Source organism: Gopherus flavomarginatus, chromosome 19, assembly GCF_025201925.1.
Source record: "Gopherus flavomarginatus isolate rGopFla2 chromosome 19, rGopFla2.mat.asm, whole genome shotgun sequence".
In the NCBI taxonomy this organism is placed as follows: Eukaryota; Metazoa; Chordata; order Testudines; family Testudinidae; genus Gopherus; species Gopherus flavomarginatus.
The window spans coordinates 23,133,939-23,160,529 of record NC_066635.1 but is presented as its reverse complement, the minus strand read 5'-3'; the positions used below and the strand labels follow the sequence as shown (position 1 = coordinate 23,160,529).

The following is a 26,591-nucleotide window of genomic DNA, read 5'->3' as shown; positions in this document are numbered from 1 at the left end:
CTGAGAGGCTTAATGATTTGTTGGAGAAGCAGCCATTGTCAATCGGGTCATCAGCTCTAGGGCACGGGCAGGAGACAGATGCAAACCTCGCACACGAGAGGGCTAGAGGCAGTCCCTTGCTTGGAAATCCATCCCAGCCTTGCCGGCAATGCATGCCATCGCTTCTGTGACCAGCATCTTCTTGAAACATATGGCTGCTGGACTTATTATAGACAACCCAGAGAAGCAGGACATGTGTTGGCAACCCAATGGCCTCCAGCTACCAGACCGGAAGTGGCTGTTCAGCTAGGAGGCCTAGCAAGCATCTTAGTGCTAACGGATGAGGGTTTTATTCAGAGCAGTGTCTGCCTGCTTTGTACGCAGGGAACGATTTGGATTTTGTTCACAGTTATGCTGTTCTGGTGTCTGCTGACCTCTGCTTAAATTTTACTGTTGCCTTGTCCTCCCAACTCGGCACACCTGTTTCGCCCACGTGTCCACAAGGGAATAGGAACTCTCTCCAGGTGCGACCAGCTTCTGTGTTACCTGTCTGCCCGGCGCGGGCATAATGGAGTGTTTGGGCTCCTCGATGCTCTCATAATATAAACCCGCCAGCGGGGAGGCTGTGTAACAAGTAACCCCATTCCATTTGGGCAGTAACAGCTGCATTTGCATGGTGCTATGTCCCCTGACATTTTACAGAAGTTTAACACCTCAGGTGGTTCCGAGTTTCTGAAATCCCGGAAGCTCCCTAAAGCACTACAAATGCAGGGCAGCCGAGCGGACGACTGCATAGCAGCGATTTCCCTCTTACTACCATACGCTTTTTTGTAATTCAGACAGACAGAAAAGCCCACTGCACACAGCAACAGCAGGAACTGAGAATGCAAATGCCCTGATCCTAACACAGGACAAAGGGGAGCTGGAAAGAGTGAAGGGCCAGAAGGAAACATTGCATTACTAGGAGCTTGCTGTATTGCGCTCGCTCTTTAAGTGCAGACTTACTTGGCTTTGGAGATGAATTTGTAAGTGTCGTTCCAATACGCCAGCAGATCTGTGGCCTCCTCGTCGTACACCCGGATGTTATGGTACTCGAAGATGCCTGGGAAGAAGTTATCTATTTCTCGAGTCACATTCAGAATGTACCGCACCCTGTGTGGAAGCAGAGGGCAGATAAGATTGGACAGACCGTCTCTGCAAGGAAATGGCTTTGCCTTGTTTTGAATTTGTTTAGAGCCAACCAGTCAGAGTTACAAGACAGAGCAAGCCGAGCTGGGAGTCAGATGGCAATGCAGGGAGGAAGGGACTGATTGCGGGGCCAGGCAATGGGTTTGCTGGGGATCTCTAACCTAGTCTCTGTGGAAGGGGCTCCAGTCTGCTGTGACTGGAAACCAGACCAGGGCTGGCCAGCCTGTCCATTCAGCCTGCTCTGTACCGCACAGAAGGGCCAGCACATGCTACCATACAGCTTCATCTCTTCCTGCCAGCTGGGAGACGCACAATCTCCTTTCCAATCTCCCATCCTACTGCGCTAGTTACCATCAGCGTCAGGAGGAGACCAGGCTGTAAGGGCATTAGCCTGAAGATCCGTGCTCTCAACAACCCTCCTAACACGCCTCTCTCCTGGGTCCAAGCAGGAGTAGCTGCCTTCATTCTGGGATTCGCACCAGGCCCTTCACTTCAATCCAAGACAGCAGACTAGCCTCAGAATTAAGGCCACAACGAGGCAACTCCTGATGGTTGCATAGATTGGACCGTCCCATATTCTGCAGCTGCCCAGAACCCAGAGAAACTGGAAGGGTGCTGCCTGTGGTTGGGGCAGATTTGATTCTTCTCCCTAGCACAGACCGTTCTGAGCAGTGAATGGCTGAGGGAAGCACATGATATTCACATGTAAGACACCCCAAGCCCCTAAACTCATGAGAGGTCTGCAAGCCTCCATGTCTTAGCAGACACAGCAGCAGAGTTTCCAGGGGAAAATGCCCTTTGTCAGGCTAGGAGCAGGTGTCGGGTGGTGAGGATTGAAAAGCTCAGCTCAGGATGAGGAGAGATTGCTGTAGCAATCTGGCCAAGCGAGAAAGCCAGTGGGTTCCCTGCGTGTTCTGTCTGGATCGATGTGGCCTACAGATGGGTCGCATAACCCCAAACCTTACAGCAACCGAGGGGGAACGTTACCCCTTTGAGCTGCAAGATGCTCATTGCAGCCCCTGCTCTAAGGCAGCGACAGCTACTTTGACACACACTTGTCGCTTTCTCGCCACAGTGCAGCTGCCTGCCCAGGTTGTGAGGAGTGCCTCTGTGCAGCGCATGCAGGGTCTCATCCCACCCCACCCTACCTCAGGAGAGCAGCATGTGGAGCCCAAAGAAAGCCCCTCCCCCGGCCAGCGCTGCACTGTCTATTCAGTGAGGGAACCGCAGATCTCGGTTACCCGTTGCTATGTGACTGTCAGCTGCCTGCACTCGTCGGCGGGATTTCAGTCAAGGTCAGGGCTACCGGAGCCTTTTCCTTCTCTGTCTTTGTACAGGGGATTTGGGGGCTGGGGTGCTACTCTGCCAGTTCATTGTTACCATGCTAGGTTTGCAAGCCCTTGGTTAGCACCCAGCAGCAGCAGGAAATCTGGTTGTGCAGTGACTTAGGTAAGGGCAAAGCCTTCCCACCCATGCTCAGCAGCGTGCATGCAGGGGCCTGCTACACAGCTCAAAGCTGCTTACCCTTTGTTCTGTAAATCTTCCAAATTGGAGGCATTCCACTCAGAACCCTGTGCAAAGAATAAAAAAGGGAGCATGAGCAGGAGTGGAGCGTGGTATACACTGCCGGGGGGACAGCCCCCGCCAGCCGGGTGCGAGCTGCAGGGACCCAGCGAGCTGTGCAGGGAGGTAGCTGGCCAATCCAGTGCTATAAACCGGGATTTGTTGAAAATACAGACAGTAAAAAGGGAAAAAAAATAGTGCTCATGTCTCAAAGCGCAGCCACTTATCTCACTTGACAATCAGAGCCGCCCAGAAGCAACAGGAAGCCCTGCAAGACAGACCCAGGTAGAGCCCTAGTTAGTTTCCTGCAAGTAGGGTGACCAGATGAGAGGAAGAAAATATCCGGACCCGGGGGGAGGGAGGTCCCACCGCCAGCCGGGGGGGGGGAGGAAAGAAGGCAAGTGCTGCAGGCTGAGTGAAATATTGGGACAAATTGTGTCCCAACCAAAGATCGGTTGGGACACGGGATAAACACCTAAATATCGAGACGGTCCCGATTTTATCTGGTCACCCTACTGGCAAGCCACTGAGAAACCTAGTTCAGAAAAATATAGACACACCCCCTCCCACACAAGACCCTGTGCCATGGAAGAGACGCTATCTGCAGAGCGACAGTGTGTGTGTAAAAGACACTGAAACCCCTCTCTACATGGGTTCCCACATCAAAGACAGCATGAGTTTTTCCTCCTGCCTGTGTGAGCATAGAAAACAGGCCAGGGAAGCATGTTTTCGCTTCGCCATCTCACTAGCTTCTCTACCTTGCGTCTGTCCCTGGCTGCCGCGAGCCAGAGATGGACTTTGCTGGGTGCTGCTCGAGGAGCCTTCCCTGCATGGGCCTGCTTGCATCCAAGTCCCCAAAGCTGCCTGGATTACTGCTGACTAATCTGATGAGCTTGTAGGAACTTCTCACTAGAAACCACCTGGGCAAAGCAAGTCATTAGCCTGAGACACTTTCGCTGCTTCACTGTTCCTGCCTCCCCCACACCTATCCAATCTCTTGGGAGTGCTCACATTTAAACGCACTGTGCCTCCTCTGGAGATGCTGGAAGGAACTATCTTCACAAGAAAGGGAGAGACGTGGCCTCCTCGCTTGGGACGGATTGGCTAGTTCAAGGAGGTGTGGCTCCACCGAGAAGCAGACCTCAGGTTAAGCCAACAAAGCCAGGGTCAATCCCTTGGGGCTGGGAAGTCAAGGGGAGAGCTGACTCGGCCTCGGAGGTGTGGGAAGTAGACAGGCCCTGGCAGCTATGAAAGGCAGTTAAGTAAGCACAACATTAAAGGCAAAATGTTTACGTGGCCTTAAGTGGATAATCTGCAGTGTTCTTTGTTAGGCTCCTCTGCTCCCAGCTGAGAAATGAGTTCAAAACATCTCTACTGTTACAGGAAGTGTAATTCCACCTGTGACTTATACAACCCTTCCCTGCCTGGGTTCCAGTTCGTTTTCCTTGTCACTGCTGTGTCCTCCCAAGGAGAGGTACACCCCGGTGACCTCAACACAGCCTCTGGTATGGGAAGAGACGGACTAAGGATTTGACTGTTACATGCCAGTAGAAACAGGGCGCAAACTCAGGTTTGAGCGCGGAAATACAGAGCTAAGAGTCGCGTCCCTCACCTGGAAGCTGTGGAATGGAGCTGCAGCAAGGCTGGATTGATCACATTGGGATCAGTCCGCCCAAGCCGCCAGCCGGCCCTCAGCCAACAGTACCTCGCCTTACGCATCATCACTTGAATGCATGAGCTCTCGGAGCAGCTACTGTTCCACTGATGGGAATGTTACTTCACACAGAGATCTGCCCACTTGAGGTAAGAGGTGTTATTTGCATTGAGAGGCCTGTTCTCAGTCACACAGCGATCAGGTGATTACCAAGGGATTCTACCTTGCAGGGCCATGGCCTTAAGGGCTTACCAGAAAGACATGGTCAAATATCTGCGTGGGACTGTCCATCTGCCCAAGAATCACGATCATTTCATTGTCAATGAACTCCTTGAACTCCCGCAGGTTGCACACCATCTGCATCTCCAGCTCCGTGCGGATCTGAGGAGGAGGAGAACACTGGGTGAATTCTTTTCCCGTTTCCCCAGGTGAATAAAGGGACAATGCTCACGTTGTGCAGTGCTCTCTGTGCTCCCGCTAGCCACCCTCCTCACCCGCAGCATTCTCCCGCCCGCTAGTCCCAGCATGGGCGACACCCGGCTCCCCACTCACCTCTTTGGACGTGATGTTCTCTAAGTCTTTCTGCATCATGATCTCTCTTAACTTGGTTTTAATTAACCGCTCTGTGCGCTCACGCTCCGTGGGGCTAGGAGAAGGAAGCAACAGCCACTTACTGCTAGGTTGGGTAGAGTTGATTCACAGTGGTTTTTAACTGGTTAATGATGCTATGCAGATGCACCCAGAGCGGGACACTGCTGATCCCCACCTGGGAGGAATCTAACGCTTTACCTCTGGATCCCCTTAAACCCAGATCAGGTTCACAGCTGTGCTTTATATGGAACAGAAATGCCACTGGATGGATCCAGTACTTTAATGGGGCTCCATAAAAACCTCTCCAGTATTTTGCTGTTCCAGTGGCTTCAGGCAGTGTATTACCCCCCTACTAGCCTCTCAGCTTCTCCCTTACCTTTCTTGGAAAGGTAACAGCTCCACACCTCCTTACATGGAGACAGAGTGCAGCTAAGCCTGCGTGCATTCCACCAGCCTCTGCTGCCTGTCGCCTTATCGCTGGTTGCAAAAATAGCTTTACTAATCAACCAGGATGGTGGCACTTGTACTATAGCTCCGGTGCTCTGAGCTGGCTCACCCATCATCTAGAGATGGGGCCCAGCGGTAACATCTCACACCTATTCTAGCTGTCTGTAACGCTGCCAAGACGGCAAATGCACAGAGGCTTCTGCTTTATGAACAACTAGAATTCCTCTCCAGCTGGTGGTTTATGAGTAAGAGAATTACAAAAATACTGGTGCTTTTAATCACAGAGCCCTGCCTGGGACTCCATAGGCCCACCGTCAGATTTTTCAGTGGGGAAAGGGTGGGGTTTTTAAACATGAACAAATCACGGCAAACTATTAAGCTGGCAGCCTGCCAGAGGCTTGAAGTTCACTTCCCTGTACGTTAAAGACAATCAGGTATGAAGACTCGTTGGCAGCTGAAATGCCCCATACGATTACTCACTCACTGCTCTGCTAAGACAACCTGAGCCCTGCGTGCTGTAACGAAATCTATGGGAAGGAACACAGTGGGCAAGCAGCCTGTGATGGCAAAAAGGTGCATCCTCCATTATCCTTGAGGGAGTGTGGGGACTATAGCTGGAAGGCGCTCTCGAGGTAATGCCATTGCTCCCTGTGCTGCAAGGAGAGGCTACACAATTACTGACAGCTGGTTGGGAGCAATTCATAAGCGGGCAGCTTAGAAACCTGCCCCCACTACCAGCATGGCCATCTCAGTCGCTGTCCTGACGCGTGCCACCAGCCAGCATCTAAGCATCATGCACCTTCCCACCCCGTTCCTCCAGGGGATAAAAGCCCTGGTCCCTACCCTACATTTAGTCCTTAGGCACACCGACTGGATCAGCTGCTTGAGGCTTCCCAGCTAAGAGGCCTGAAAGCCTCTGGGCCATGCAGCAAGAACAAAGTAAAAACCCAGTTTATTATAAACCAGTAACATGCCCATGTAAGCACCTGAGCTGGTCTGGTGGTCCAGGCACAGAAGTAGGAGACAAGCTCCTGGGTTCTACTGCCAGCTCTGCCACCGACTCCCTCTGAGGCCTTGAGCAAGTCACTTTGCCTTCCCCATCTGTCAAAGGGGATAGTGTTGCCCAGACTGAGGGCTGTACGAAGCTCTGGAAGTGCAGGGGAAATGCTGAGAATCAGCACAGAAAAGGACACGATGGGGTCTCCATTAGCTAATCTTCCAGCCTTGATGTTTATTTAATCCAGGATCCACCTATGAACTTGCAATGCTTCCTGCTGACAAGGCACTAAGCCCGATCCCATGGGGCAGTGTCTCCTCCTGCGGAGGTGTGGTACTGCACACGCACAGCCTCTCTGCCCAGCAGAGACAGGCTGACTTACACGTCCGTGAAGAGGGCGGGGGAGTCGGGCCGGTGCGACTGCACGTCCTGCATGGCGTTCCATTCGTTGACTGAAGACTGGTCGGAGTCGATGTGGCTCTCATAGTAACTGACCCAGGTGAGGAAGAGGCTCCCTGGGTAGTAGTTGTGACTTCGGGCCACCTCACAGGCCTTGTGTAAACTCTGCAGGGCAGACCTAGAAGAAGCCCCCACACATCAGCATCTCCCCCCAGTGACGAGGAACAAAGCCCAGAGTCCCACCATTCCTGTTCACTGCTGCTGGCTGGGCTATGGGGCAGCACATCCTGCCTCTGTCGGTCAGTCCCCAGGTCTGAACCAGGATGCAGTGGTACCCTCCACCTATAGCTGCCTGGAAAGATCACTGCTTAATGCAGTGCCTGACTGTAAAGTCAGCTCTGGACTCTCACACCCCGCAAAGGTCTGTGGTTCTGATTCAAAGAACCCCACGAAACAGCAGCTCACTCCGAGTGCCCTTCGCAACACGTCACGGGAATCATTCTGAAACCTTGCACCGGCCTTCAGAGAGCCCCTCAGCCCTGCCTGTCACGCCACTCACTGCACACGTGCGAGGGTACATGCCCCCTGGAGCTGAAGAAATGATCACATTGCTGTTACAGACTCTGCACTGTTCACCACCAGTTCCTGTACCCGAAGAGCACCGCTTCCTGTGTGTCTGAGCAAGGCACTGAGCCCATGTGCCTGGGTCTCAAGACGTGAGTGACACACAGCAGCATCTGCTTTGTGAAAGCAGAAGTGTCTAAAATGCCGTGGACAAAGGAGCATTGGGACAGCTCACAGGGAGTCCTTACCACATTGCTTGAACGGACACTGGCTTGAACACATGGACCCTGTTGTCTGTTGAGACGCTGAACCCACTGGTGAAAGAAAAAAATGGACCCATTAAGAATGAGACACTTACCACGGAGTCTGTTTTCAGCTAACAACCATTAACTTGTAACCAGCCAGGCCAGCAAAGGGCTAATCCAAGGCACGGACTGGTTTGGCCAGTTTGCGCTAGAGGACTGATGCGGATAGCATGGTACAGCTCTGGGCAGGCTCATTTTTAGCGGCTGCTGTTCAGCGATGAAGCCAGGAGACTGGCGGAAATAAAGGCGCTGGTCAGCCACGGAAGCAGCAGTGCCCAGGTGAGCAGTTTACCCAGGCTACACTCAAGTTCAAAGCCAGAAATGGGAACGACACAGTACAGCTGAGCGAGGCAACCAAAGCAGCAAAGGTCACTCTCTGGGCACTGAGAGCAGTTTACAATAGAGGAGGACATGGGGCAATGAAGACATCACACTTGTATTAATGTTAGCACAAGACGGTTGTCCCTACAGGTGCTCCACAGCAACACCTGATAGGATCCCTTTTCAGTGGCTTTCACCCCCGGCACCTCCCCACATACAGAGTGAAACCTTCTTAACAGCAGCTCATGCGCACACATGCATAAGCTGCTGCCTAACTGCAAAGCAATTGGTTGCCGTCTCCCACGACTACTGTGATTTGAGGGCGGCCTAAACTGCCCATATTGACAATAATTTGAATGCGATTCCACACAGTCTCCTCTGTGAGCAGTGTAACGAACAGAACATGGAAGCCCTCTGCTTCCCAGACACTTACCCGTCCCCATCCAAGTGAATAAGGGTGTCGCTCCACAGCGGCAGTACCAAGCCCATTGTGCAAGTGCTACTGTAATAAGAAACAGAAGGTCAGCCGCTGTGCCATCCGCTTCCCCCAGCTACTCTGAAAATTGTACAGCAGTGCTTGCAAACTCATTTGTATTGATCTGAAATACTGACCAGACCCCTCTCTAACCTGTGTCTTGTTCTCTACAGGTGTCCTTGGAAGTGCAAGCAGTGTTTGATATGGGCTGTTACCCACAGCTGGGGTACGCTCGTCCCCCTGCAGCAAGCTTGTAACGTTAGTGTATTTCCAGGGTGGATCCTGAAGTGAATTCAGAGCAGCAGGCTCTATGCAAGAGGGCAGAGGCCGGGTCACCCAATTTTCATTCAACTCAAGGTTTTTACACTTGAACAAAAGGAACTGTTCTGATTTCTTTCAGGTTCGCCAACACCCGTGGCTCATTTCTAGCTACGACTTTGGAATCCAGGGTTCTCTGTTTTCTTGGTCATTCAGCCACAGCTACTAGGAGCTCAGGGGAGTGTAATTTAACACTCCTCTGAAGGACGGCAGTGGGAAGGAAGGTATGGTAAGCTGTGCATCGCAGCACACCACCCCCATCTGCGCATTTCCCTTTGCCCCCATGTGGCTAAGCTCAGGCTGTCACAAGAGACGCTTACAGGAAATTTCATTGTTCTTCCAATAGCTGCTATGTCTTTTCCCTCATTTGACTAGCATGTCATGTTTGGTCACATGGAAATGCTTTGTCCTCTCTGAAAGAGAGGGAAACCCTGGGATAAAAGCAGAAATAAAGTGATGGAAGAACTAACAGGGGAAAAAACTGTATGTGTCAGGCTGCCAAGGGGAAAAGGCAAACCCAAATTAGGAGGAAACTGCTGGGTGATCAAAGCAGGTGCTTTCAGGGAGTGTTAGATTCTATTGTCCGGCTCTCCAATTCTTTGCACTGGACTCTGTGTACTGCCTAACACCCACCTGGGTGACTGGAGCTCAGGGGCGGCAAACAGACTCAGAATGGACTGTGGACATGCACACTCACTGCACACCCGCACGCAGGAATGGCCGTAATGCCCGGCCCCAGAAGACAGCCACAGGCAACTATTTCTGTTGACTAAACGAGATGAGCTCATGGAAAAGTGAGTTTTAAAAGGCGACCCAAGGTGGCCAGGGTATTTTTAGTGATACTTTCCGCGAGCCTTTATCAGGGACCTTAGCAACAAGTCTGTATGGAGTTATAAATAGCAAGTGGGCTGGAGGGACGGGGGGAGAAGAGGGAGAGCATGACAGTCTAGAACCCAAGTAACTAGCAAAAAGCTAAAAAAGCCTGCACAGCATTTATCTCGGTGCCAGGGAGCCCTCACTTCTCAGGGGGCAGCACTGGTATGCCAGACTCAAGAGCAATTCCCAGGTCACAGAATTCTGTGAAAGAACGTAATAATTGTGTTAATGCACCCATGACACGCACCGGGTCTGATGTTCAACCCTGCTGCACACAGCACCAGCTGCGCACAGGCCCCAGTTCTTTGACCCAGTTGCTTCTGAGCCAAGCTTCTCAAACACCGCTACAAATTAAGCATAGTGGCTGCTGTGATATCTAAATGACAACCAGGAAGGCAGTTTCAAAGGCAAACGGTTTCAGCCAGCCATGTGATGGTCGTGTAACAACCCTGGAGGAATTATTCTGACATGCATCGCACATAAAACTTTAAGGTTGGCAACATTCATTCCCATACTGCGGCTCTATTCAGATGTTCTGGGGTTGGTGCATACTCGCTGTTTCTCAAGATAACTTCACAGGAAATTAACAGGAGGGCTCAGGACCTGGGTTCCTTTTCTCTCTCCTCTTAGCTAAGACCCAGATTGGTTTGTGATGCTTTAGGGTGCATTTCCTCCCACCCCACCCCACGCCCTACAAAGAGCCCAGAGTCCTACTTTAACCTCTCCATGGCTTCTGGTTACACAGACAGCAAGGACAACTTAGCTGCCACATTTTGCGACCCTTTGGAGAGGTCACTGCAATTTACATACATACGGTGAAAGCACAACACCATGCTGACACACAAATGGCTGGAGAGAGCATGCAATGCGTAACCTCTGCCATCAGAGCGCCTGGCATTTCCTTCGGGCCCTCTGTGCCCCCACCACAACCGAGCCCCCTCCAGGCCTCAGCAAGGGGCTGCACGTCTGACTGCTCCCCCTGACCCGGGGAAAGGCATCTATTGGTACAGTTTTTTATTGTATAGACTAGGGAAATCAGACAAGCTGTGGATAAAAGCAGGGCTTTGAGTCTTGCCGCTTACTGCTTCCAAAACTCCTACACCCGCATGGGAGACTGGTTACCCTATTTTTCGGGACTTCCAAATGCTGCACATCCTCTGTCCCTCCCAACTCTGTGCTGCTTCCCTACGTCCCAAGTCCGACAGCCTAAGGTTTGTGTTTCAGAGCTGCATCAAGCCCCCAGGCTCTCCCACCCCTCTTTCAAGATATTGGAAGGCAATTTGGGGGCTGGAGAATGGTGCTGGAGTGGCAAGTCTAGAGGCTGAAGCAGTCTGTCTAGATACCTGTCATTGGAAGAGAAATCCATTCCTAGGACAATGCTTTCCTCAGTGTCTTGTCTGCCATTGGTTGACACTACCACCATGTATCTAGTGCGGTTCTGGTACGTACTTTCCAGTCTTACTGCCTAAGGGTCAAGGAGACAAAAAATGATCAGCAGTCAAGGCAGTTAAACGCAGAGTTGCGACTTTACAAAGCATCCCCCCGTGCGCTGTGAGGCACAACAAGCAGCAAGGCATTTGGCACCAGCGCAGAAGACCAGAGCCTCTACACTGGGTACACAGTATTGCAGCAAACAGAGAAATCGGAATCGTTCTCTCAGCTCTCGCCGACCCAGGATCTGCTCCCTACACCCACCAAGCACTCGCCTGCAGATGTGCCCTGCTCAGCCAGGTTGCATTCAACCACCACTGCCATCAGTACCTGGGGATAGCGTCACAGTCCTTTGGGCAAGTTGGCATAGTTAGTCCTAGGAGGTGCTGCGCGCTCTGAACCTGATGGGCACAGAGGGGGCTCAGCACCAGCCAGAAGTTACGTAGCACTTCAGAGAAATAGGTCCCCCCCTGAAGCTATCCACACCGAATTATGGTAGTTCTTTAAACAACTGACTAGTTGATTCTCCCCGCAAAACCAAGCACAGCTGGTGAAACTCAGGCAGCAGCCTTCCGGCGTGCTTTTAACAAGAGCTGACCGCAAGAGAGGCAAGTCAGCAAGATCCAGGAAGGCTGCATCACAGAGCCCGGTATATTTACAAGAAGCCAAGAGGAACTACATTCAAATGACCTGAGCAAGTCTTCGTAAGATCAGCAGCTGATTAGCTGTGGCATGCCAAGGGGATGGCACACAGACAGAGTGCATTTGCCTAGGCCAGGTGTGCCTACATGGATCTGTGGTAGGCAGTTCCATTTGGTTTTCATGCTTTTGGGTTTGGTCCCAAGACATCTGCAGTTATTTTAGTCACAGAAACCCAATTAAAGATAAACTGGGATGCCATTAGGGAGGAGATGTTTTAATGATGATCTCTTGGGTCGTGTTTGGCTTTGGGCAGTCTAATCTAGCCCCTAGTCGAGTGTTTACATTCACATTGTTACACGGCTTCCTGAACTTTTCATGAGCCGTGGGCAGCCAATGAGGATGAGAAGAGCCTTGTCTACCTAAGCAGCATCAGGGAAGCCTCCCAGGGTTGTAGCAGCAGCAACAGCTGGCACAGAGGAGGGACTGGCATTTTAGCCACCACTAGACCAGACCCATCCAACACTACAGCAGACTAGCACCACAACAAGGGGTGCTGGCAGACTGGAAGACACTGTATGGTGGGAGAGGTGCCCTCCCCCCACTCTGCTCAGGAGCAGTCATGCCAGCCTGATTTGCCTTCTCATTCCTTGCTCCAACGAGGAGCAGGGACATGAGTTTGCATTTCTGCAGGCCAGCCCTTCCAGACGGGATCACTGCCAAAGGGGCGTCTTCCAGGACTAGCAGCTGACACCAGACCGCAGAGGAAACAGCTGTGAATGACCCCAAAGAGCAAAGGACAACAGGGGTCTTGGTGGTTCAATTTTTCCACCCACATTAGGGCACAAACCCCAGAGGATAAAACCAAGAGAGCGAGCAAGCAGTGAGCAGCACAATAACCACCCTGCGCCCAGGGACCTGTCCCAGGCTCCAGAGGCCTGTCTGCAGCCAGAGGATTAGTGTAATCTAATTTACTTCACTAAACCAATCTAGGTAGCTGTAATTAGCTGTGTGGTTTTAATGTAAGACCCTTTAGCGCAGGGTTGCCCAAGCAGGTATCAAAGGTCACATGACCTCAAGTCACTGAGATAGGATTTTCATAGGAATGATTAAGAGAAACTGACTTTTTAGGATCAGCATTTAATACCCGTGCGCCCGCTGAGAGCACCTGGGGTGCAGCTGAGGCAATCTGTTTCGCTAAATTGACTGGAATAATCAATAATTAGCTCTGCACTTCTAAACCAGGTGACACCAGAGGATCTCAAAGCAATTCGCAACCAAGTAGAGTCTCAACATGCCTGTGAGGGAGCTGTAATTCCCAGTCTCCTCCTCCACACCGGGACCTCATTCTCTACCAATGGCAGTGATGAAGCACAACAAAATCAGCTGCATCAATTACTATGCACCCAAATGACATGGCTGTCCTAGCAATGGTGGGTTACGCAGAGCCACTGGGACACCACCAGCTGATCCAGGCGAGAGAACGTTCTCTTCTCAAATTACGGAACTTACCTATGTACTGGTAATATAAAATCTATTGCACCCATTCCTGTAACCAGGGTCTGTCTATAGACAACATGCTGTGATTACAACACAGCTTTCCCCTCCGCTACAAGCTTGTTTTGACCACAGATGACCTCATGCAGTATTTAGCTACCCACATGGAAGCACATTATGCAGGTCCAAAGCCGATACAGAGGTCTTACCTGTCACCTACATAGAGAGCACAGAAGTCAGCAATGCCTACAACAGGACCAGGAGAATTTATAAGCTGGAAATTTGGTTTGGATACAGAACAAGATTTTTTAAGTTTAAAAGTCAGCTGCCCAATTTCTACATTCTTCCGCATTCCAGAAGGTTCTTGTGCAACTTAACCCATTGCCTTCCTGCTACTGGTCTTAAACCGGTCCATTAAAGGGCCCAACCCTGCTCCCCTTGGAGTCCCTGAGAAGTCTGCCAATTGCTCCAGCCAGAACAAACGCAGACTCTTCCGCTGTCCTCTAAAAAGTGACACTCACCCTCCAAAGAGCAGCTGCCAACACACAAGAAGAGGAGCGGGTTTTTATGCTGTTTACACTACAAGTCTCAGCTGAACGTATTATTTTAAATGAGTCTCTTGCAGCTCTGTGCACCCTTCATCTGTGAGGAATCAATTCAATTCAGATGGACTTCTGACCTCAGCCTTGTGCAAGACACTAGCATTCCGCACTGAATGCCACACAAAAGGCTGTGTGTCTTAGCCTACACAATCCTTATTCAGCCGTTAACAGGGCAAACTGGTCTCACAGCGAAGCCAGCAATACTGCTGAGTAACGCAGCCTCAAACATTCTGACTTTGGGCCCCAATCTGTGAGATGCCAAGGGCCCCCTGGGATGTGAGTGCTCTGCATGCGCATGGCATTCTGTATCAGGCCTCTGGCTTGTCTGGGCTGTGTTATTACACATGCGATTGCAAAGCACTCACCAGGCTCCTTTTTAAACTGCACATGCTTTGCAGTAACATCAGCTGCTTTCCTCTTCTGCGTGTAAGGAAGGGCCGGCTACAGGGAAAGCCAGGAGGAAAGTGTAAACTAGCAGAGCTGGAATGTCTCTTCTGGTGCTTGGCTAGGCCTGGTGTGGTATAAACTGCTGTGACAGATTCAAGCAATGCACCCAGACAACACAAGAGAGCCCATCAATGCTAATGGACGACAAAAGAGCCAATGAAGATCTCTGAAATGTTCAGATACGGCCAGTCCCTCCGGCCAGCACTCCTCTCTGGTTCTGGAGGCACCCAGGACAAAGGTAACGCCACCATTTCAGTTCCATAGCATCTTTTACCGGAGGATCTCAGTGTGCTAACTACCCAACGAGCCCCTGCTCATAACAACACGGCAAATGGGCACAAGCCATACAGCGATTACTTCTTCCACTAAGGGAATGCAGTCACTTCTGGGGTAGTACATGGCAGCTCTTCAACAGCCCACAGTCACACTATGCAATGTAGAAAAGGGAAGATGAGAACCCAAATGACCTACAGGGGGGTATTTCAGGTAGGCTGGATATAATTAGTAGGGCTCTGTGTCTGTCACAGAGGTTGTGGAAGTCACAGATTTCGTGACTTTCCATGACCTCTGACACTTCTGCTGCGGCTGGTGTGGCTGGCCCCCCTGGCAGTGGTCCCAGGATGGCTGGAACAGCCACTGTTGGCAGGCCCTGGCAACTGGTGCCACTGACCCCCTCAGCAGCACCTCCCCAGGGGCACCCCCACAGCAACAAAACCCCCTCCCCCCAAAGATTTAGTCAGGGGTATTTATAGTACAAGTCATGGACAGGTCACAAGCAGTGAATTTTTGTTTATTGCCCATGACCTGTCCACGACTTATACTATAAATACCCTTGACTAAATTGTATCCTTAATAATCAGCAATTTAGAATTCAACCAAGACACCAGGGTAATGTTCTTAATTCTTATGACAATTGCTATGAGATCTTTAATGACCGCAGGTGCTCAGGATATGAGTCACCAAATTACGCAGAATCCTTGAGTCAAAACATTGTCCAACTCCTTGTCTCACTGGACAAATCAGTGAGCAGGCTGCACCTTTTTCTTGGGAACGTCTGGGCTGTAAACAAGTTTCCGGATTTCGATAGCAAAGCCACTGAAATGGATACGTACTGCAGCTTTCATTGGTCACTCTGCAGCACTCTCAGTGGAACCTAGCCACACTAACAGTCACAGATTATTTATCATAAGTCGAACAGCCAACCTACCAGTCGAATGTTGTCTTCTGGCCGGAGCAGGATGAACATCGCCTGCAGGTGCTGCTGGAGATCCCCTGAAGAAGAAAGGGAAAGGTGAGGACGCACATAAACACCTTTAGTCACGTCCTACCTCCTGGCATCCCAAACATCCCCTGGGCAGGTGCTGTCCTGGCTGCTGCCAGCTCCACCTTTATCTGTGCCGAAGTGACTAGCATCTCTCTCTGTCATCAGCTCTTTGCTCTGTGCCATTACCAGGCTCTCTGGGCAGACAGGACTTGCACTCTCTGGGTAATGTTTGTCCCTCTAAGACCTCTTTCTGAACACTATGTCCTAGCCCCATTGTAGTCTTGTGTCCCCCACATCTGGGTTGTCCCATTTCCTTCACCCAGTTCAGTGACTGCACTCCCCCACGACCTACAATCCACTCCTTTCTTAGAGCAACGCTTTCCCACTTTGGTTCATGTGCCACCCCCACCCAACAGTTTCCCCAGCTGCCTGCCAAAGATATCAGGAGAGCCATTAACGTTACCTGGAAATGCGACCTACTGGTTTATTGGTGGCACTGAGAAAGGACGCAGGTGCTATCCCAGCTGATCAATATATTAGAAGCTTGTTAATATGAAAGGGCGTGGAGCAGCACACCTTCCCAAGCCAGCAGGCATTCACAAACCAAACCTAGATTAATTCCCAGCCTAAATCTATTCCCTTTGCACCGCCTTGGAGTGAGAACTGGCAGCAGTGCTGCTGCTCAGGACATGGAGAAAGAGGGATGTCTCTCCAGCAAGCATCTCACTCCCTCTATGAAATGTCAGCGAGCAACACAAACTCCAGCAAGAGACCCTCTCTGCAACAGCCACCTGGGAAAGTCACCTGCAACCCCGGGGAGGGGACTGGCGGCCTGCCAGGTAGCAGCTACCACAGAGGAGCGGGGGGTCCATTCTTCCACCCTCCCCTTTCTCATGCAGGTGGAAAGCTTAGACAAGTTAACCGGCTCCTTAGGGAAGGACAAATGTTTCAGTGGAGCAAGTGATCAGCACTATAGTCTTGTGGACATTAAAGGTTATGGAAACCTTAGTCCAGCGCCTTCTAGTGACAGTATATTGCACTGCCATGCAGGGAATCTGGGCCCCAAGGTTTCCAAGAAGGCAGGGGCTGGGAGAATGGGAGAAATGTTGCACCCGGTCCTTGGGCGAGTACCTTACACTGCTCCAGAATGGCTCCCCATCACCTGCAGTGCTGAAGAGAGCTAGTGGCAGCATCTGGCCCCCTCCACCAGAAGGGACTTGAATTCAAGGCCTTGTGGGGGTGGGTGGGGAGACATAGGAAGAGGGCAAACAGGAAGTGGGAGCTTGGAGCTCTCTCCCACCAGCAGTTATACATCTCCTTGCTCCAGATGGCTCCTGGCAGGAGCAACACTTGGAGTCTGACCCCCCCCCAGCGCACGAAGGCTTCACTGACAGTAAGAGGCTAAGAAAGTGAAATACTCTGTGCCCCAAACCTTTTCCAGATCAGATTAGACAAAACACAGCTACAGCCCTTAGGGTCTTTAACAATCAGCCACTGTTCCATGCTGGAGCTGCGAACTGCACCTAGGAGGTGAAGTCCCTAGGCATACACTATTGCTAGCTTCCCTCCCAGCTGCTGATTTCAAGGAAAGACAGAGCAAGTTGCCGAGCAGGTTTCTCTCTCTGGGAGACTTGGAGGGGCCAGTTGGGGAGATATTTTATCCTTCTGATATGGAGGGAGATTTTTTGTATTTCCCCATATTTCCCTGTTGGCCAACAGCCCAATCAACCCTGCTGGAGGCTTTAAACTTTACACCAGAGAGAGATACAACATCTCTGGCCAGCTTCGCTCCTCTTTCACGCCCCACGTGAGCGATGCAAACACCGGGCGTTATACACCCCAAAATGCTGAGCGGGACCTGGGCAGGGGGGTACACCATGTTACCCTGTTATCGGGACCTGTCGGGCTGGCACCACTGGGATTTCAAGGGCAGCTGCCACATCTCTAACACAACTCCCAGTGGGGCACGGTGGTAACACAGGGCTGACTTTGGTTAAACTGGGCTGGCAGGTGGGGTATAAGCTACCAGCCAGGATGGGATGTTGCACTTTTCTAACTTCAGGTAGCCACATCCCCTTGGGAAGCCATGATATCTTTTCTTGGCTCAGTCCAGCCCTGACAGAGTCCAAACGAATACATAAGTTAGCTCCCTTCACACAGTGGGTTTTGCCAGGCACCACCTGGCAGCGCTAGAGAGGGAGCCATGGGGCAAGCATTAAATATTTCCTGTTGTGAAATAATAAATATCTTGTTTGCGGTGACTCCCACACTCCCGTTGAATGAGGGGGAAGAGATTAGAAAAGCGTTCCTTCTCCATTTGTCTCAGGGCCGGGAGAGAAATCTGTTTGCACCAGAGGTTAGCAAGCTGTGGTGCTGAGCCAGGCAAAGGCCAAGATCAGAGATGGAGATTTTGTTTCCAAATACTCCTCTCATCACCCATGGCTGGTTCACAAATTGGAACCATGTTGTGTCCAAGACTGTACAGCTCAGATCTGTTCCACCTTGTGTGGTGTAGCTGATTTCACCAGGCAACGATACTACTACTTCTTAGACAGGACTCGCTGTTTGCACTTATATTAAAATATATACGTAATATACAAATAGGGAGGACCTGGTTGAGAATTTGAAAGTGGAAGGCAGCATGGGTGAAAGTGATCATGAAATGATAGAATTCAAGATTCGAAGGAATGGTAGGAGGGAGAACAGCACAATAAAGACAGTGGATTTCAAGAAGGCGACTGCAGCAAACTCAGGGAGTTGGTAGGAAAGATCCCATGGAAAGCAAGTCTAAGGGGAAAATCAATAGAAGACAGTTGGCAGTTTTTCAGAGAGACATTAAGGGCACAAGAGCAAATTACCCCACTGTGCAGGAAAGACAGGATGTATGGCAAGAGACCACCCTGGCTTAACCAGATCTTCAACGATCTAAAAATCAAGAGTGTCCTACAAAAAGTGGAAACTAGGTCAACATAAAACAAACAACACAAGTATGTAGGGACCAGAACAAAATCCAGGTCAACTGACTCTCAATCCAGTGCTCTATCCTGTAGGCCACACTGCCTCCTAGAATACAAAATACAGTGCTGCAGGCGGTCACACCAAAGCAGGTTTGCCCTTGCAGAAATGTGATCTCTGTAGACTCCATATTCACTACGAGTGTTTTCTTATTCAGCCAACTGTACCCCTGATGTAAGAATGTGACCCCTTTGGGAGTCAGCTGTAACACATGGAGTCTGGGCACCAGACAGCCATAGTTCTGTTTATGCTACCACTGCATGATCTGTTCTGGCCAGGATCACAGCTGAATTCCATCCAGCTGGGATAAAAGGTGGTCCTCTCCGCATGGTAAAGCGAATAGAGCATCTGTCAAGCAGAAACTTGGGCTGTAACTGTGCAGAGTGCTTTGGAGAGTGAAAACAAAAAAACAGGTCAAGGCATCAGTTCTGAGAGATGCTGGCTCCACTTACATACCACAGACAGGTTCACTTCAATCCTCAGCCAAAGAGACTGGCTTTAAACCAGTGTTCAGCCCATTCTAATTTCTTTGAAAGGCAGGGTCTTCATATGCCCTAGCCCAGCCTCCCACAGCTCAGTTACTGCTCCGGCCATGTTTTCGGTCGGGGGTGAGGGGAAAGATAATCTTCTGACTCCTGACTTCATTCTTAGAAGTGTTAACATTGGCAGTTGGGGAGGGGTGCGTGTATGGAGGAGACTCTCGCTGATCATCTCTCTGGTTCTGCAGGGTGTGCAGCTGGATGATGTTCTAACAACATGCTAGTGCCATGGAAATCATGGCTGGAACCAACTGGAGTCACGCTTTTGGATGGTCACTTTTTGCAAAGGACAAAGTTGAATCCAGCCTCTTTGGTTTTTGTCTCTGCCCCAGGTGGAAGTTCAAAGTTCTCAACATTATATGTCCCCTCATCCCCCCTCCCCCTGCCAGTGACCGTTTAATGAAGGGAGAAAAAATCAGAGACTCTCCGATGCCTGTGAAGTGCCATCCATGAATCAGCACCATGTACACACTGAGCAACCGTCTTCCCTATAGCGTTTGGGTTTCATTATTCAGAGACTGACTTTTCCAACAAAGGATCAAAACAGAAAACAAATCAAGCTTCCAGCAGACAAAGAGGGTGGAATTCTGACTCGCTTCATATTATTCATTCCGTACACAAGTCTATCTGAATAAAAGACACATTAACAGACTCCTAATGCTTCCCACCATGCTCAGAATTAGAAAGAGGTCTTTATTTTTGCTGTCAGTAAACACGCTGTTTACAGACCAGGGAGAGCAGTTACTCATCCCAAACTACCCCAGGGTTTGGAGGTTATACACCAATCTTTACACATGGACCCCAATACAAAGGTTACTGAATACACTAATAATGCAGGACATCATCCTTTGGGGCAGATGCACTTGCACTAATGCACTTTCAATAATGTTACTGGATGGGAAGAGTTTGCACCCTTTGCAACTCAGCTGCTTATGTAGAACCAGCGACCACATCGATGTGCTGTCACGATCGCTTGAATAAATCACCATGTTGGTGAAAAGACAGACCGAGCACTTCGGATTTTGTTAGGAAGCGATTGCTGCATTCACGTTTCTATTACTGGGACCCTTAGGTCTACCAACATGAAGCGTAGCAGCCTTGAGAGATGAATGTCAGAGGAAAGCCAAGAGTGGCACTAACATGGCTTTTGGTGGGTTGGCACCGAATCCCAAAGAGGAGAATTTAGGGGACCGGGCAGTCAGGAAGATCTGGGCTGTAGGATGTAAACAGAGGTAGTATATTTACCTGCATGCTTGTTGCGCCTGTTGTTGATTCTAGGGGTAGAGGAGCCATTTCCTCGGGGCAGGAAGAGAGCTGCACCTTTCACAGTGAGGAAGCTTTCGCTGATGCTGCAAGGGAAAGAAAACTAATGAGCCAGTAGAAAGGAGAGAAAGCACCACGACAAACAAGAGCCCTGGAGAGGGAAGATACTTAGACCCAAACCACGGTGCTGGTGAAGGACAATTAGTTTCTTTCCCCTCTAGAAATACATTCATGCTCTGAACCCTGCAGAGAGTCAGTCGTGTGGGTAGCACTACTGAGAGCAATGGTACACAAAGCAGTTGGGGCACTGCCCTAAGAGGCGTTTCTGATTTGGAAGCCTAGACGTCTGGTAGACATTTCCACGTGGCAATATGTATATCAGTGCTTGAAATCCATAATGTAACGGATCTGGCTAATCCTGGGCTTTGTTGTTCTGAGAGATAGTTGATGCCCCATAACAGCAGATGCCTTGCTTTAGAGTTAGCTGAACGACCATCAGTCCATCCAACAGATTAATGGACCATAAAACTCTATTGTCTGATGATTCACATGATAATTGGCTCATGAAGAGACTCAAATAAATTAAAAGCAAAACCATAATGCTGTTACTTTAAGACACCTTTCACTGGCTTAATTTTGCCCTTAAATCAAGTGACACGAAGAATGAAGTGCACTGCTGAAGTAGCTACACAGAGATCACCCAGACCCTCTGCTGAAAAAGATTTTACGTTAAGAAAAAAAAGAAAGCTACTTCAAGAGTTAAAACATACATCTGTTGTAGCTCATTGAGGAAAACATGATTCTTAGCACAACTCGGCTGGGATTAAGTCATCCTGTTACACAGAGCTTGGGGCACCTGTTTTACTCCGAACTGAAAGGGGAAAACCTCACAAACATTAAAAAGTAGTAAATCCAAAATGACAATGCTAGAGTAACAGGATGAACTATGCACGTTCTAGACAGGATATGAGAGTCCCTGCCATTGTGCACAACAGCTCCATGCCTTCCATGAGAAACCAGCTCGCTGGGTTCGTTAACCCACGAGACTAATAACCTCTTTACATGCCTCTCTCAAGTTATATACGACAGGTTATTACTATTCCCCTCTCAAAGGCTGAGCTAATGAAATGGAAGTTAGAAAACAGCACAAAACCCCTCCACGTATTTGAGAAAAATGAAAAGTTACAAGAAATGGACAAAAGCTAACCCATGCCAAGTTAACACTCTTCGCATGTACTTCCTCTTCACCACGATGGCCAGATCAAAGGCTGTCCTAGCAATCTGATTCACGAAAACATCTAAGCACATGTGTACAGTTAAGCACATGCTTAAGCCCCATTGAAGAAAAAGGCTTTGTAGAGAATGCAGTTGTCACCCAGTGCCAGCGGTCAATGGGACCAGCATGTGCACAAGTGCTTTCCTGAACAGAGGCCTTACCGCGGGATATCCTGACTGCTTTGCAAGAGCACGTTTCAGTCACAAAAACCCTTCTCGTATCTGCTCTAACTCCACACACTCCCATGGGAAGAGTGGATTGCCCCAGCCCTGGAATGGCACCCGAAGTGGGATGCAGAGACAGCTCAAGGGAGCCCTCAAGCGCAGAGCTCCTTCCCCGGGCTGTGCTTTTTTCCCCTGGCAGTTGTACACTTCCTCAGAGGCCTTTTTCTTTCAGCCCATGACTCGCCAGCTCTTCAGTGTGCTGGTCCAACACAGCAGAATGTCAAAAGGAAGAAAAATTCTTCCTACATCAAACAGGGTCAAGAATCGTTACTGTGCTAAATTAAGATGCATCACTGGGCATGCGGAACAGATGTTTTCTCAGGAAAAAAAAACAGTCCCTCAGAACCTCCCAGGCCAAGAATTTTAGCCAACAGCTCCCCTGGCACCATGTGACAATTATGTTCTCTACAGAGCCTTCAGGCTATGCTGTGCCTTGAAGTTCACCTTGGACGTACCAAGAAAGTGTTCAGTTATCTTGAAACCACTGATTTTGTGAAATCCTCCTGCTGGGCCTCACTTCCTCGTAACTTCATTTTCCCAGTCTGTATTGGCTTCGTACTTCAAAGAAGCGTGTTTCTGATTTTGCCACTAGAAGAACAGGTTGCTGGACAAGGCTGCTGACCCACCAGCTCGAGATCATGGGGATAAAGCACCGTTCTCGGCTATGCTGAGCCACTCCATCCAATGAGATTATAGGGGAACAAATGCTAATGACAAAGGAATTACTTCTCCCCCTTCCTCTGCCAGTTGCAGCTTCCTCTCAAAAGGACTGATGCTAGAAAAGCACGAAACGGGCACAGCCAGTCTTCTCAGCAACCCCTTAATCCGCCCAGCCAGCCACTGATATCGGCATCCCATTCAGAAACACTGATATTGGCCTCCCACTCCACCTGTTTCTCCAGAAGGTTGACATAATATGACCATTTACGAAAATACTTTTAGGGGATTAAGACGAACGCGCATGGAGGGCTGGGCAGCTCAAACACTGAATTAAAATCTGTTTGCTTATATGGTTCAGCTATATTAGTATTAGTCTTCCAGGGATGAGAACATTCTGTGCCCACACTCTCCAGCCCTGGTCTATTCTATAGTCCCATGCTCTGTCCAGCATGAACAGGGATTCTTGAGGGGAGAAGGGCGGTTGATATTTATCGCTGGGGGGAAACAGGCAGAAAAGGAACAGAGTTCAACATGTTTACTTGATACCATTAAAAAAAATGTTTTCTGGCGTTTCTAGTTCTTACTCCTCTGGGATTGGTGCCTGCCTGAACGAGAGGGGTGCTGCAGAACTAGAGGTATGGAGATCAGGTATGCCACTGTCCTTCAGAGGGTTTGCCACCTGAATTATTTTTGTGCAGCTGGCGTCAGCGTTTCGGGACACCTATCAGCCTGCTAAGTCAGCGAGAGCTGGAGCGTTAATCAGAGGTGCTGAGACGTGTGCATGTCTCAGAAGGGAATATATTCTCCAGTCGGAGAGGCAGACAGCAGGTTTTTAAGAATGTGGAAAAACGGATCGGTCCTGTGCAGCAGGAAGATCTAGTAACCAGACCAAGCAGCCGACAGGGCAGGCATCAGTGAAGGTAACAACCGTCAGCCAGCGTTCACACACGCAGCACAGGAGCAGGGGGTGTGGGGGGCGAAGAGCAACAAGCATGTGTGGGCCTCTTGCCGTGACAGACATGCTATGGAGAAGCAACTGCTGAGTGAGGAAGACACATTACTCTCAATCAGCATGCCCTGTATTGCTCCCTCTACCTGCCATTTGAAGATAAGGCCTTGTGCACTGCAGCTGCCAACTGAGTAGGGGGTGTGTGGTTGTTGCCCTTGTGTTTGTTTTGAATTACCTCCAGAGTACTTTTCACCAGTGCATTCCCATGCTGAGGTGGAGAGAAAGGCATGCTGGGTACGGCCTTCAAATACATCAGATGTGAAAAGTAAATTCATTGACCTGAGTCTCTCTGTTTCCTCGGCCTTTCTGCCAAGGCAATACAATAATAGTTACACAGCAGAGTCATTTGCCATTTAAACTAGGGTGTGCCCCAGCCCAGCTTCCAGTATCACCTGCTTCCTCCTGCAGTGAAGTCACAATGCTAAATGCGTGATATCATAATGGCATCCAGTGTCACACACAGACACCAAACACGGGGCCATGTCTTTACGAAGGATCCAAGCAGTGAGAGAAGCTGAGGTTAAAAGGAAAGAGGCCTTAGCAAAGAAAATTAACCTCCAACTATCTGGCTTAATTGACATTCGCTTGAGAGACGTGGGCCCCACTTTGAAGAGGCAAAGGCAATTCTTTTGATTTGCCACCCTGCGCACACCTAAGGACGGCAGAGCGCTCCCAAGCAGGCTCCAATCTGTTCTGCCTGACGGCCACTTTCATCTGCAGCACCAAGCTCTCCAAAGCAGAGATTACACCAAGCCCAACCCTGGCGCTGACCGTTATAAATACACTCCCCATAAGACGACACACAGTTGAGGCCATAGACCCCTGATGATTTAGGAATTTGGCAAGTGGGTAAGACGTGTGTGAACATGAAAATAAGAGAAAAGAAAGTACAGTGGGATTGCAGACATGTAGAATAGAGCACAGAGCAGTTCTTCCACTGAATATGACTGTTTTTCCAGCTCCCTGCTGATAGCCCTTGGTGTGTTGTGTGCCGGGTGGTGCACGCTGACACTTGTATCCCAGAACTCAGACTCGGTTCTTGAAATGCATCCTTGGGAGCTTTCTATCTGCTGAAAGAGGCTGATTCACAGCAGACCAAAATCAAGGCAACTGGTCAGTTGGGGACTGAAGCACGAGACTGAATTGTACTCTAGCTATAAATCAACTGACCATCTCCAGTGCTATGTAGTTTCTTCTTCAAAGGAATTAGACAAGTGTGTAAGTCAGCAATTAGCTCTGGACAAAGGTTCACTGTGCAAGCCCTAGTCACTCAAAATGTAGGTGAAAATTCTGTGTCACGGCGGATTACAACAGGTTGCAGACATCGAGAATCACTCCAGTTTGACTGCAGGGTTCCCATGGGATTTCCAGTTACAGCGCGACTGGCAAACCAAGTTCAGCTTTATTCTCCTATCTAGCATCCTGGAAAGAGACCTTCAGGACGTATCACTTTGTATTTATGTTCAGGGCTCTGCTCACAATCAAGTATTTCTGTTGGGAATCTAGCTCTTTAGCCTACTGAGAGGTGAGGGAGTTGGTTACACAGCATCTTTAGGATAGTTCGTGCACCCCAAAACAGGCAGCACACTTATGCCTTAGCACACTTATGCCTTGGCACACTTCCTTAAATATTTCTGCCAACTCACTCAGAGGCAAGGGGAGCTCACGACAGAAGCAAGTCACAGTCACTCTATTAAACCATCACATCCCCACCTCTCTCTCTGGTTTAATGGCCAGGGAAGAGTTTTTTGCAGCAATCATGCACATTTTATCACAGACGGCCTTTCACCCACCCTAATCAATAAAATCATTGATAACCGTGTGCACAAGAGACACTGCTGACACCATCCTGCACAGGTGTCCATTTCTAAACAAGCCACACAGCTGTTGAGGGCAGCTCAGCGCGAACTCACTGGTTTCCCAACACTTGCTCTCATTTTTAAAAGGAGAGAGGCCAGCCTCAACCAATGGCTTGTGAGCTCTCTCCATCCAGTACCCTTGCATCACTGTGGAGAATCACATTCCTTTCATTTACTCTCTGCCCTGTTTAATGCTGGTACCGTTAATCCAAGAATGCAGAAGTTTCTGGAGTCCCAGGAGCCCAGGATTTTAGCACTGCATGCTACCTTGTTCCACCCTTTTAAGGGTCAGCAAACAGCTCACCAGACCATGATTTGGAGAAAAAAGTCACCAAGAAAAGTCAAAGTCACACCTTTGCTTAGAGGCAGAGAATGTGCCTCGTGGGCCAGATTAACAGACTTTTACTTATAGGGCACCAACCTGTCAGCGATTTCCCTTCCCAGCGTCCCCGGAAGGTACTTGGAACTGAGGGACAAAAGCACCTTGCATACTTCCTTGTTTGTATTTCCAGAGCTGGCTGTTGGTTACATCACAAGAATGCTGCTCGCTGCACCTAGAACACGTATTTCATTATGTAGTTGGGACACTGGCTAAAACTGCGCTGTCCTGAAAAGACGATGCTCTGTAAACTCGCCAGCTTAACAAAAAGTACCACAGATGCTTTCCTGGATGCTGGGAGAAACACGCCGGCTGTTCCTTGGTGTGCTCGCTGCACAAAGGAAAAGGGGACATGGTCGGATTAATTAGGTGGCAACTCTATTAGTCAAATGGCCCCCAAGGCTCCAGGGGATGGCCCAGGGCAGCCACTCACACCCTCTACCAATTCCTGGTGACTCCCCCTGTGGTGGGAGCACATCACCACACTAGGAGCTTATCTGAGTGCCTCCACTTGCCCACTAGCATCCCCCCCTTTTGGGGCACCGCCATAAAGACCATTGGCAGGGCAGCCCCTCCATGGCAGCATCCCTGCCTCTGGTTCCCATTTGCCCCTGGGGGTAAGACGTGTTGCCCCTCATCTGGTCAGGAGATGTCCTCAGGATGTTACCTTCTTGGATCTGGAGCCTAAATCAATGACTTTCGCTATTGAAGCAGCCACAAATTGCAAGAACTAAATGACTCACACAGGACCAAGCTGTGCCCTCCGAGGGGCACAATCCCACCCTCCCAGTGCCCCAACCCCAACCCCGA

At 49.9% G+C, this 26,591-nt stretch overlaps 1 protein-coding gene across 7 annotated transcripts in view; it reads right to left on the bottom strand.

Moving 5' to 3' along the window:
- Positions 1 to 26,591, bottom strand: part of SSH2 (slingshot protein phosphatase 2) — a 146,668-nt gene that overhangs the window by 15,247 nt on the left and 104,830 nt on the right. For 3 of the 7 annotated variants that reach the window (XM_050929627.1, XM_050929630.1, XM_050929626.1), the window contains 10 exons: positions 20,357 to 20,460; positions 15,501 to 15,565; positions 11,021 to 11,142; positions 8,442 to 8,510; positions 7,631 to 7,696; positions 6,802 to 6,996; positions 4,937 to 5,030; positions 4,637 to 4,765; positions 2,692 to 2,738; positions 985 to 1,131 (listed from right to left, as the gene is read on the bottom strand). In XM_050929627.1, the coding sequence (XP_050785584.1) occupies positions 985 to 1,131; positions 2,692 to 2,738; positions 4,637 to 4,765; positions 4,937 to 5,030; positions 6,802 to 6,996; positions 7,631 to 7,696; positions 8,442 to 8,510; positions 11,021 to 11,142; positions 15,501 to 15,565; positions 20,357 to 20,460 (1,038 nt within the window). Of the gene's footprint in view, positions 1 to 984; positions 1,132 to 2,691; positions 2,739 to 4,636; positions 4,766 to 4,936; positions 5,031 to 6,408; positions 6,586 to 6,801; positions 6,997 to 7,630; positions 7,697 to 8,441; positions 8,511 to 11,020; positions 11,143 to 15,500; positions 15,566 to 20,356; positions 20,461 to 25,603; positions 25,662 to 26,591 lie in introns of those variants that run through there. The other 4 variants (XM_050929628.1, XM_050929632.1, XM_050929631.1 and 1 more) reach the window with 3 other exon arrangements.